General features: G+C 37.0%; 1 protein-coding gene across 6 annotated transcripts in view; it reads left to right on the top strand.

Annotated features, from left to right (window-relative positions):
* The window catches only part of LOC102047831 (cadherin-19), a 68,962-nt gene extending 63,397 nt beyond the window's left edge, over positions 1-5,565 (top strand). For all 6 annotated transcript variants that reach the window (XM_027798369.2, XM_027798360.2, XM_055706018.1 and 3 more), the window contains 2 exons: positions 144-395; positions 4,099-5,565. In XM_027798369.2, the coding sequence (XP_027654170.1) occupies positions 144-395; positions 4,099-4,589 (743 nt within the window). In that variant the 3' untranslated portion in view covers positions 4,590-5,565. The remainder of the gene's footprint in view (positions 1-143; positions 396-4,098) is intronic.
* Positions 5,566-13,823: the final 8,258 nt, after the last annotated feature.

The following is a 13,823-nucleotide window of genomic DNA, read 5'->3' as shown; positions in this document are numbered from 1 at the left end:
GTCAATGCCTGGTTTTACTTTTTTAACTTTTTTAATAGGTAGCTTTGCACAGTACCATTGTTTTTAAAATAGGTCAGATTCCACTAGAGTTTTATCGTTAAAAAGTGATAAATGTGTACCATACATAATAATTTATCTTCTAGATAACACAGCTGGAATTTTCACAGCAAAAAGTGGCTTCAAGAGGCAAGAGCAGTTTTATTTCTACTTGCCAATCTTAATTCTGGATAACGGAATTCCACCACTGTCAAGCACAAATACTCTCACCATCACTGTCTGCGACTGTGACACTGAAGTTAATGCCTTGTACTGTCGATATGGGGCTTTCATGTATTCCATGGGTCTCAGCACAGAAGCTTTAGTAGCTGTTTTGGCTTGCATACTAATACTCCTCGGTAAGTATGAGAATGAGAAATTGTTTTGTTTCCTTCTACAGTGGGCTTGGTTGAGTGACAAAGATGTTTCCTTGACTGGAAGACTGGAAGTACTGTGTTATTCAGAAAACTTGCAATAAGGCAAATGATCCATTTTTCTGTTTTTCTAATTATAGTTCACCTCCCACAATTCCAGTTTTCAGTAAAATTTGAATTCTAAGACAATGTTCGCAAAGTTGGCTCTAGTTGAATCATGGTCCTACTTACTCCTCCAGCTCTATAATAATAAAGACTTGGGAGTCCAAGGTCTGTTTTTAGCCCGGGTAAAGCTGAAGACGGGGTTACACAAGAAAATTCGCTAGTATAAGAATATATGTAAAGGAGCAACACCTTACTCGTTCTGCCTTAGGTATGCCAAATGTAGATCAATATAAAATAATGAAAGAAAAAGAGAATCTGATACTCTCAGAAAGCAACTCCAGAAACAAATGGGGAGTTTCTCTGTGAGTTCATAAAGCTGTATTGCCAGGCAGCCTTTTCTCCAAATGTTGGACATCCCCTTTTACCTTTCAGCAGACACCAGATTAACCTGCATTAAAGTGTAGAGCTTGTGGGGGTGTCAAAATGGGTTTGAGAGCATTTTAAGCACACAATTGCACTTGTATTGCTGCAAAGGGTCATAGCTGGGAAATGGCACTCAGAACCAGACCAGCTACCCAAGGCTGGCTGTTCCTGCTCTGCATGGGGCCATGGCTGCTGCAAGGCATATTGCAGTGACAGCACACAGGGAAACAGTTTCTTTACCTGGTGAAACATGCAGGTATCCCTGCTACAGTGAATTTGTCTTCTTCCAGCAAAAATAATATACAATAATGTGCAATAATATGGCATATCCATATTATGCCATAAAGCAGTATGCTTCATAAAGTGACATATCCAAAAATACCACAAAACGATCAATGGATTATATATAGTAAAACCATTCTTCCACCAGTGAAACTACAAACAAACAACTCCAAAGTAAGAAAATTACAATAGAATCAGGATTTCACTAAGCAATGTGATATCACATCATCATTATATATTGGGCAAACATAGCATAAATTTGTTTTCAATAAAATTTTTACAAAAGGCAAAATATGACCAGAATTAAAACAAAACTGCAGCATAATAACTAGTACACAAATATCATGTCCACAAAGAAAGAAGTAATAACAGAAATTACACTGCCTTAAGAAACAAAAACTTTCAGTGAAAATTATTTTCACAACGTATTTGTCAGTCACAGCAAATATAATAGTAATATTTTTAAAGTCCTATATTATTGAAAGAAATACACAAAACTTTAAGCAAACACACACCCACACCCCACACCCCACACCCTGATGGCTAGCTGGGTAAAGAACATTCTTTTTTCTACTCTTGTTACACAATATGACCTCTACTAGCCTATAAATAACAGCATACAACACAAAACATACAATCATTAACTACATGAAAGCTGAGGCTAGAAAATGAAGGCTTGCAGCATTATTCTAATGCCATAGTAGCAATAGAAGGCAAGAAAGACAAGTCCAGTAAAGCTAATGGGATTATTTTGAGTTTACACCAGTGAAAAAAGAAATTTAACAAGTTAAAAATCACCCATATTCTGCATTATGTCCACAAGGTCACAGCTTATTTTCCTTAGAATAAGGAATAAAAACTGGGTCTAAATATTTCCTGTTGTACCTTTGACCTCCTGACTGGATCTCTGGTGAGAACTCATGGAAATTTCTCCTAAAATGGGACCCTGTAATTTAATTCCACAGTTAAATGAATTGCCCAGAAGCAGCATGTGTACCTGTCAGTTATGAGTCAGCATCTTCATATGGCTTTGAAGTCTCAAGATGAGGTAACATGCAGGAAACTGCAGAAGCAGAATGGCCTACAAAACGATATGTGCTTTTATTTATCCTTATGAACACATTGGATAAACAGGGCAAGGACGAAAACAATGGAAGATTATCTCATAATTATTGTGTCTAGATAGGAGTACTTCTGGCCAGACACTAGCCATTTCTTGACTCCATAGCAAACTCCAGGGATGTACTAGTTCCCCTAGTTACATGTCTTGTTTTCCAACAGTGAAAGCAGGAACACACAATTGAATTTTTGGTTTCTAGACTGGTCTGCACTTCAGAGTCACCTTATTTAAATCTGAGCTTTCCTTGTCTCAGGCAATCTTCAGTAGTGGCCTCAAAAGCAGCCCCCCTGATTGTAGTCCCTGTTTTAAACCTTGCAGTGTAGTTGCAGCACGCATTTCAAGGGTTTTTTTGATTGTTGCAGGATATCTGAACTTCATCATTTTGTGTTATGCACTTAAGAGACTGAGGGTCAGAGAAACTATATCACTGCATTATCCAAGCCATCAGTGAAATTATTGCAGAGAGGTCCTCTCTCCAGATGGAATAAGCCCTTGGTGTCTACTGGGCCTATGCATATCACAAAAGCCAAAGCAGGGATACAGATAAATGTCTTACAGACACACATATTTTAAATGCATTAAGTTTTCAAATGTATTTTTGTGATTATTTGAAATGAAATTATAAAAATTTCTATGCATAATGTGTTTGGCACATATCTGAAAACTAAAGTTTAATTTTTTTTCCATTTTTCTGTATCATCATGTGTACCATTGGAAGAGTTCATCATGCAATGGGTTTAGAAAGTTGAAACAATCTGGGGTTTAATAATGTATTATAACATTGTAGAAATTCTTATTTGCAACACTTTCAAGTTTGGTGTTGGTGTCTCCCAATCAAATGAAATAGTATAAAGTAAATATATAGAAATAAAGAACTACTTCAGGTCCTTCATATCCCTAAGTGAGGTAGAATCCTGCCATTGTTGGTAGTTGTTGAGTAAAAAATTAAACCCCACAAACTACTTCCTTATTAAATAGAAAAGCAGTAAGATTTATTTAAAAACTGAAATCATTAATCTCTGTGAAGTCATAGACTGTTTCAGAGGGATTATTCAGCTGAAAATGAAATGAGTTATGATTAAAAAATAATGCTTTAAAATAAAATCTAAAAAAGTTTCATATATGAGAGAAACAAGGTGCTCTGATAAATAGGCCTTGGTAGTAAATACTGCTACAACATCATGCAAAATTTGGTGATAATGTTCAAATTTCCAAACCAACATAACAGAAATAATTGAACCATACCCTGCATGGTCTATGGAACTGAATGATTCAACCAGCTGAGGAAAATATCTTATTGCCTCATTTTTCATTTGATCTTCCTGGGGCTTTGTTCTGAGAGAAAGTGAGAGATAAAGAATTTAAATTCTGAATGTGAAATTGACGTATTATGTGACAAACCAAAGCAGTTTCAAAAAGCATAACCTGTGTTTCTATCAGTTTCAAACTCCCATCTACCAAAAGAGCTGCTCCATTTCATTCACCTGTTTTACAGGTCCTGTTGTAGCCATTTTCCCACCACATACTATGCTCATCTCAAAACCATAAACCCCATAAGAATTACAGCTCCATATTTTTTTTAAGATAGCTTCACTTTGCAATGGCATCAGTATTAAGAAACATTACCATTTTTTTAATCTTTCCAAGCACATTCAAAGTGTCTGGTTCTGTTTATTTTTTCCCTTGTTTATGTCTTTTTTTTCTTTTCTCTTTGTGTGGTTTGTTTGTTTGTTTTGTTTTGTTTTGTTTTTTTGTCAGTGTTCTTTTTGGCAATCATAGCCATAAGGCAGCAGAGGAAGAGGTCTCCTTTTTCAGAGAAAACAGAAGAATTCAGAGAAAATATTGTCAGGTATGATGATGAAGGAGGTGGTGAGGAGGATACAGAAGCCTTTGATATTTCAGCACTGAGGACCCGTACCGTCATGCGAATGCACAAACCTCGGAAGAAGGTCAGCACAGAGATCCACAGCCTCTACAGACAGTCTCTACAGGTTGGCCCCGACAGTGCAATTTTCAGGCAATTCATTTCAGAAAAGCTTGAAGAAGCAAATACAGACCCTAGTGCTCCTCCATATGACTCACTTCAATGCTATGCATTTGAGGGAATGGGTTCTTTGGCAGGATCCCTCAGTTCTTTAGGTTCAAATATGTCAGATGAGGATCAGAGTTATGACTATCTTACAAACTGGGGACCTCACTTCAAACAGCTTGCAGGCATGTACACTTCCAGTAGAAGTGCGGGGGATTAGTTACTCTTTGGTTTGCTGTTTTATTTTCCCAGATCTTGGCCATCAAAAAGAACTGTGGATTTTTAAAAAGGTGATCATCCCACATTTAAGCATGAAAAATAAAAGCCCAAGGTGGTTTGGTTTTTTTCCCTGGAAAAAGAACTTTTAAAATCTTTTAAAGAACTTTTGAAAAACCACACCAGGTATGTCATGAGGTGAGGGAGTGGAGACTCTTGTTTTAAAATCTTGTGGTTATTTAGGTGCCCAAATGCAAACCGTGCTGCTCTGGATACATAGGTCCCCTTCTGGATACTGAAAACTGTCCTGCAAGTACAAAAGGAGGAGGAGAAGCCATAAATGGTTATTGTAAATATTCTGTCATCCTTAAGCTTTAAACTGTTTCCAAAGTTAAGACAGACTTTTGCAGTTGCAGTTGAGTATATTCATTAACCAGTGTTAAACATGCATATTTGTATAATGCTTCATTATATAAATCTACTTGTGTGAAAAAGTGGACCTTACATATTCTAATACAATTGTCAGAAGCACTCATAGAATCATCTATTTATTGTTCTTAGGGTGATAAAACTAAAACAAATGTCTTTTCCTATCAGTGTAAAAATAAAGACCTATTACAACATCAGCAAGTATTTGCTGCCATTTTAGTTTTTAATAGAACTATTGGAAAATGTATAAACCAATACTTAATTTAGCAAATAAGATGGAAAAAAAGAAATCAGTTCAAGTTAGAATCAATAGTCAACATAAATACTGCAATCGACCATGTTATATATGACTGTACTTAGAACAAAATGCTATACAAATACAGGCATTTTTCCTTTTATTAAGGGTTTAAAGGATGACTGAATTACCAGCACAGATTTATTTTTTTATTATGGAATAGAAAATCATCTGCAGCAGTCAGTTGTATTATAACAATATTAAGAATCTTTAAAATGCTAAGATGATGGTTATAAACCATCATTATATGGATATATGTTATGTATAAACATTATATGGATATAATGTTATGTGTAACATTAGATAATAAGATAATAAAATGCTTTAATGTTAATCCACTTCTGAAAATGGTTCTGGATCATTCTGCAAGACTCAAGTCAGTCAAAATTAATTTCCTACTGTATTTTTTCCAAATATTCATTAACGAATATGAATCTGTCTCAGAATATTGTTTTACTCTTCCTTATACCACTACCCAGAAGCAATTTTGGATCTGAGGGTTATCAAAAATGTTGAAAATGGTCTGTCTGGAAGGAGCAATCCACCTGTTTTTTATTCATCTCTCTTCCATGATGTACTTATTTTACAGAAATTACATGGTGTAATCAATTCATACATTTCCACAAGTAAAAGCTGGCATCAGGATAAGGAAAATTACGCAACATGCTGCTTTTTTGTTTTGTTTTGTTTTGTTTTGTTTTCTCTTCCCCTCTCTTTTTTAAAATAAGATTTTAAATAAATGTTACTGAATTACAAAAAGCCAGGCAAAGCTTTTGCAAGGAAAAAGAAAAAAAAAACCAACCTAATGAAAAAACGCAACAGAAAAAGGCATGTAATATACAAGCTCTGTGATGTTTGCTACAATTGCTGATGATTGAAGAAAACTAAGTGGAAAGGTTCCAGGGCAGAGTTTAAATTCCTGTTAGCTAAAAATAAAACATGTGGAGGAGTTTGAGATCTGCTAAGGGCAGAAACGTTATTCATGATATTCATAGCTGGAAAAATACAGGGTTGGTGTCACCCAACCAGGTGCAGATGAACCAGCACCTGCTTCATAAGGAAAATTGTTTCTTCCCAGTCTCACACTAGGACACCAGTATGAATAAGCACCTACAAGACAGCTTTACAAGATGCACAAGTAAACCCATTATATAAATGGCTAATGATTATGTTCAATGGCTCTCAAAAAGATATGGCAAAATAATTTTTGAGATAATCTTGTTCATATTAGTATTTGTTCCATGGAGAGGAATAGAGAGACAACAACTATGCATGCACTGGTTGCTGTAGATGTGGCGTGTGGTGAAAAGCATATTTTTAGGATTAAGTCTAGAGGTTTATGTGGGTTATACCCTAAACAAATTCTTATTCCACCGATGGTCCCGGTAGCATTAATAGAATTCCTCATGCTTTCAGGTTGTATTTAGCACAAAAAGGATAGCAGTGTCTGCTCCTTTCTCAATCCAGAGATTTTGCCCGTTTATGTGGGGAAATGGCCTTGAGCAATCAACCAGATTTCCACTTGTATCATAATTTCCTCTTTTTAATGTAAGGAACTTTAACAATAAATAATTTTTGTAACCAGTGCATACCACTGTTATGTTATTTTTTTAATCAATGTATGCCATTTTCAGTAACACCTGTATGACAGAAAATAATGGCCTACAATGGATCTTAAATGGTCTTTAGCTGAAAAGGCATAGGATCGTATTTGCACAGCAGAGAAAGGTAATGTTTTGCTCTGAAGTAAGAAGTTATTCCTAGCTGTTACTGGGCCACATATTATTAGGTTCCCGGTTTTCAAACTAAGTCTAAACTGTCCATTTATCTCCACATGTGAGAAAAGAATCACTGAAATGACCTAGTAACTTCACACTTCTTTGAATATACTACACTGAATTTAGCTGAACAGTGTCTGCAAAAAGGTTTTGTAGACGTATCTCCTTCTTTCAAGGAAGTAAACATTCTGGGGAAGCAAAATTAAACACATAAGAGATACCACAGTAATTAATAGTATGAAATAAAGAAAGGATAAATCATAAGCCAGAGTTCCTGCTGATGAAATCTATTAAATTGTGGAACGGTTTTCCCAAGAGAATCCTCCATTACCTTTACCTTTTAAAATTCATTAGTAGTTAGTATTAGCTGTTACTGACTGAACTGAAGAGTGCAAGTATAGTACCAGATAGTAAAAATATATTCAGCTGTTCATGACCTACTTGAGGGAATATAAGGAAGACTTACTGACTGGTCAAAGAAACTATGGTCATACACAGGCTTTTCTGTGTGAATGCTTTGAAGAAATGTTCCTGTATATTTATTTTCTGTAACATGTTAATGAGAAAGGTAAAGAACTGGTGAAATACCTGACAAAAGATTGGCTTCCTATTTCATTCTTTGCTCACAGGGATTCAAAATGTTGTGTTGTTGGTTTTATTATTTAAAAACCAAGGGAATGAAGACTATGCAAACAAAATCACTTGATAGCACATTTTGGCTTCAGACTTGTGATTGAAAATAGTATTTTGTTTATCAATTCACCCATAATAATTTATTTTTTTCTTTAAATCATTTTCTACATCATGATGTAGGGCTTTTTTTATTATCATAACACTAAGAAACAATATTGCTTCCCACTGAGGATAATCTTAGTCTTTAATTCACATAATTTTTCTACCACATTTTCTCACAGACACTGTCATTATGCTTCTAGCTTTGCTTTTAACATTTGCATTGGAAATGTGGTTGTTTTAACACTCATTCTTAACTGTATGGGGTAACTCTGTCAGATGAGAGTAAAATATTTTTGAAAAGGCAATGTGCATTTTATGCTTCAAAGTCAGATCTAATACATGCTCTCTAAGGAGAAGAAGTTGAAGGAGATTATATATTTTTACATTCTGGAAAAGAATACATTTTACCCTTGATCCAGAATATGAACAAATAAAATAGAAGTGATATGAAAAGAATCAGTAGCTAATAGCTAAGTCTGTAAAGATTTCTCTACCAGAAAATTGGTAGACCTATATTTTATAGAGAAAAATAGAGTGGATTAATGTTTATAAAAAAGGTTGACTCATTTTAAAATAGTAATTCTTATGCTCTCATATTTATTCAGCAGTTGTAGAGAGCATCAAGGTCCCCTCTAAGCCTCCTTTTCTCCAGGCTAAACAACCCCAGTTCCATCAGCTGCTCCTCACAAGACCTGTGCTCCAGACCCTTCACCAGCTTCATTGCCCTCCTCTGGACACGCTCCAGCACCTCAGCGTCCCTCTTGCAGTGAGGGGCCCTAACTGAACACAGCATTTGAGGTGCAGCCTCACCAGTGCCGAGTACCGGGGACAATCACTTCCCTAGTCATGCTGGCCACAGTTTGGGATACAAGCCAGGATGCTGTTGGCCTTCTTGGCCACCTGGGCACACTGCTGGCTCATGTTCAGCTGGATGTCAACCAGCACCCTCAAGTCCTATTCTACCAGGCAGCTTTCCAGCCACTCTTCCCCAAGCTTTTAGCTTTGCATGGGGTTGTTGTGACCCAAGTGTAGGACCTGACAGTTTTTGTTGAAGCTCATACAACTGGCCACAGCACATTGATCCATCCTGTCTAGATCCCTCTGCAAAGCCTTCCTGCCCTGAAGCAGATCAACACTCCCACCCAACTTGATGTCATCTACAGATGTATGGGGAGTGCACTCAATCCCCTTGTCCAGATCATCGATACAGATATTCAGAACCGGCCCAAACACTGAGCCCTGGGGAACACCACTTGTGACTGGCTGCCAGCTGGATGTAACTCCATTCACCACCACTCTTTGGGCTTGGCCATAGAGTACACCCATCCAAGCCATAAGCAGCCAATTTCTCCAAGAGAATGCTGTGGGAGGTGGTGTCAAATGCTTTACTGAAGGCCAGGTAGACATCATCTACAGCCTTTTCCTCACCCACTAGGCAGGTCATCTTGTTGTAGAAGGAGATCAGGTTCATCAGACAGGACCTGTCTTTCATAAACCCATGATGGCTGGGCCTGATGACCTGGTTTTCCTGTACAGGTCACATGATGGCACTCAAGAAGATATGCTCCATCACCTTCCCAGACACCGAAGTGAGGCTGGCAGGCCTGTAGTCCCCTGAATCTGCCTTCTGGCCCTTCTTGTAGATGGCCATTACATTGGCTAATCTCCAGTCTTTAATAATATTAAAGTTTATAATTTAAACAATACTCCACATGTGGGTGTTCAAGTAGGATTTGTTTGTAGCAAAACATTAACAACTGCATACATATATGTGACCAAAATAGTACAAGTTTTTGAATTAAAATTTAAAAAACCCTAAACCTACCCACAGATATGTGATGCTTCCCTTCTGACACTGTTATGAGTAAATTAATCTCTGTCATCACAAATTCTTCTGTAAAGGGACTTTACAGGGATATCATGACAAGGGATATCATGGAGAATTGTTTTAGTAGCTTAGAGGCTGGAACAAAAATTTTTTAAAGTACTGATTCTTTATGTTGGACTTAGAAATGTCATAAATGTCCCCCATTATTAATAGTGAAGACACCTGAATAAGCAAGAGCTGGATATCCTTGAAGACTGGAGAATAGAAAATGATTAAAATGTAACAGAAAAAATAAAGATCACCCACTCTGGAAATAGTTCCTAAAAAAATATCTGGTATTATACTGGGCACTTGTCCAGTAAAGTGATTAAACAGGACAAGTATATTCTAGCTGCTAAAATAACTATGACCTGCCAACAAGATTCAGCCTACAAGAGCCCAAAAAATCAAATATGAACCAAAGCTATACTAGAAAATGCAGTAGAAAAAAGAAAATGTAGACCATGAAATTAGATTGAGATTAGATGAAATTACCTGTTTACTTGACAACTCTTTCTTTTTTGTTAGACTCTGATGAACCACAAAGATGTGATAAAAGAAGTTGTCCTTCATATCCTTTTATATATATCCTTTGATAATTTCAACCGTCTAATGCAATATGCACACATTCATTTATATATTCAGTGAACCCCATTTCATTGGTTTCAATGTCTATTTACTTACATCGCTTATGAATTCAATTGCAATGACTTTACAAATATTTTAAGAGAATTCTGAAATATTATAATGACTTTAATAATACTTTATGGAGGTTCTTGTTGTCAAAGCAGCATATTCTCACAGAAATCTTACCCTGCTTTTACTATTGCTGAGTATAAAAACATCCTAGTTTGATTCTGAAAGCATTTGCATCCACTGCAGTTCATCTCACCCAACCTTAGCCACCTATAACCAGGGTAAGTTATTCAACTTTCCATCCCATGTTGCCACTCCCTTGGGCACCCCAGAAGTCCTAGGCAGGCTGAACACTCTCCTTGGCTGCAAAATGAGAGAGGCATCCCTCATTATGGGACTGACTTAGACATGGCAGACCTTCCACAGCAAAAAACTCCTGCTGCTATGTCTCCTTAATGTCACTGAGGACTCTAACCCACTGATGAATCACCCCCAAAGCTTCATCTGCTTTTCCCTACCTGATAGAGGTATAAGGATTCTGCTTTGTCTTCTTACCTTCATGTACATTTGGGTTTATTTAAAAAAACAAAACCAAAACACAAACAAACTAATAAATATTTTTCTTTGACAATAGTTCCCATCAGTCTTTGATTATTATTGCTTTACAGCATTCTGTTAACAGCTAAAGGTTTCCAAGTCAGCTCCTTGTGGAGATAGCTATTTTTTTAATCTCAAATTTCAGCAAATGTAGTGAAAGAGACATGAAATCAAGGTCAAGGGAAGTCAAATGATTCATGTAACTGGTCAGGTCCTGAGCTGGAAACAAGTTGTAGATCCTGAAATATTCAGTACACTGCTCAGCTCCCTGGGCTGCAGTTAATATTTTTGCAGCTCTAGCTGTGCTTTCTTGGTGAATAATAAAGTAATTTAAAATAAAAATGCTATTTTCACCTAAGTTGGTCTGTTCTTGTTTTGTAGGTCACTTTGAACACCTTTTTGCATCTGACTATTGTCAAACCAGGTGAATGTAATGCAACTGCTTGTTTCTTGTTTATGATGCTTTTTCCCAATGTAACCTAGACTAGAAGTGTATGAGTGGCTTTAAAAAAAAAAAAAAAAAAAAGAGTTAAGGGTACATCTCAGGGAAACACTTTATCTTGCTCTCTCCCTGATATGTAACTTACGTGGATCTGCCTTTGTTGTACCTTAAAAGAAACAGAAAGCCTTAGCAAATGTTGGTCTCTCACAATCTTCTTTTTTGTATAGGAACTTTGTAAATAACAGTCTATGAATAGGATTTACAGTTAATTGTGGAGAAGCAAAAGGAAATGAGATGAAAGAGAGTTGAAATGTTTAAGGAAATCACCATTGACTTGATACCAATTAGCTGTAGCTAAGTCAAGAGTAGGTTGCTTGCACCCACCAATTTATTAGACAGAGTATCTTGTTATAGAGAAACAGTTATATTCAAAAGCAAGAATTTACTCTTGGTCTAATTAAAGTTATTATTAGTCTAGTAGTTAAAATTCAAAGTTCAAATCATATACTGTTAATGTGCTATATAATCAAACTTTTTCCTCTCTACTCCTTTTTTTTTTTTTTTTTTTTTTCTGTTTTTATGCTCATGCTCCTGAGTTTTCAATCTGGAACAGGATGAATGTTACCACAAGTCATGAGTATCACTAGTCCTTTGCCAGGAAGAATGCAACACTGATGTTGGTCATGTCTTACTCCTTGCTCCAACATTTGCTTGGGGGCATTTTTCTATGTTTGTTATCATTCTTTACACTTTAATCATTCTTCACTGGTCTACAAGTCTAAATATATTTTATATGGTTTGTTTTACATAGGCTGAATACTACTTTGTTCTAAAGCTCAATGTACCCAGCTCCCAGTGTTTCCCTTTGGTGGTCAGACGTTAAGCACTAGTAAGCTGTTTGTACCCCATAGCATCCTATGCCAATGGCATTACCCTGTGCCAATGCTTTACAAGTCTCTTCTCATTCTGTGCTTTTATCCTATGCTACATTATATACTAAACTCTGTTGTGGTTTAAACTCAGCCAGTAACTAAGTACCACACAGCTGCTCACTCACTCCCCCGCATCTAAGAGGGGTGGGGAGGAGAATCGGAAAGGAATGTAAAACTCAAGGGTTGAGATAAGAACAATTTAATAATTAAAATAAAATATAATAATAATATCAACAACAACAATGATAATAAATGATAGCAATAGTAATTATAATGAAAAGGAGGGAGAAGGGAAAAGGCACAAAATCCAAAGGGAGAGGAGAAAAGAAAACAATACAATTGTTCACTATCTGTTCACCAATGCCCAGCCAGTCCCTAAGCAACAATCAGCCCCTCCTGGCCAACTTCCCCCATTTTATATACTGAGCGTGATATCCTATGGTAAGCCATATCCCTTTGGCTAGTTCAGGTCAGCTGTCCCAGCTGTGTCCCCCCCCCCAGATTCTTGTGCCCCTCAAGCCCTCTAGCAGACAGGGCCTGAGAAACTGAAAAGTCCTTGACTTAGTATAAATGTTACTTAGCAACAACTGAAAAACATCCACAATCAACATTATTCTCACACCAAATCCAAAACACAGCACTGCATCAAGTGCTAAGAAGAAAATGAACTCTATCCCAGCTGAAACCAGGACAGTATCCACCCCTTATTGCATACCATTTACGCCATGCTACATTTTCCAATGCATCATCACCTTTCCTGTCTTTTAACATAAATACATAGATTATCACTCCCTCAGTCTATTGAGCATCTCTCTAAAATCCATTGAGTTAATTTAGTCTATGATGTTGGGCTTCACCTGTTACAACAGTCCTTTGAGGCAGGGAGCATGGCACAAGGTTTGGTTGTTGCATGCTGAAGGCAGTTCTGATTCTATCATGGCTGCACTGGTCTGGTTTAACCGGTCATTCTTCGTTGATATGTCAATTGGAAGGGAGTCAGGCTCAGATCTCCAAATCCAAAGTGTTAGAGATGGGCTCCACTAGGCACCCAGTACACTAATGGTCATATAGAAGTGACAGTGTACAATATTATATAAAAATTAACATCATATCATTCAATTCATTGCCTATTTTCTCGAAGAGGGTCCCCCATGGAAAGTTGGCCAAGTCACGACAATCACACCAATATGGCTACATGCCGTGCTCCCTTTATTAAACAAACAGGTCATATTTATAACTTGAACCAACCTCTCACACGACCTTACACACAGGTGATTGGATAAAAGTCTCTGGTCACGTTGGTGTCCATGTCGCTGATTGGTGAGCATGCTGCAGGCGCCTGATCAGAGTGTGCTGATGAGCGTGTGTTGATTCCGCGGTTCCCAGGACTTGCTCTGCACCTGGCTTCTTGTTAGTTCATAGCTTGTTTTCTTTCTCACACTGCTCATTCCAAGGACAATTTAAAGTTGCTCTGCAGCTTCAACTAACAGGCCTGGATTGTCCAACCCGGACAATGGTAACATATGC

This window comes from Falco cherrug, chromosome 3, assembly GCF_023634085.1.
Source record: "Falco cherrug isolate bFalChe1 chromosome 3, bFalChe1.pri, whole genome shotgun sequence".
Lineage (NCBI taxonomy): Eukaryota > Metazoa > Chordata > Aves > Falconiformes > Falconidae > Falco > Falco cherrug.
Note: the sequence above shows the minus strand (reverse complement) of the source record. Positions and strands in the feature narration are given on the sequence as shown.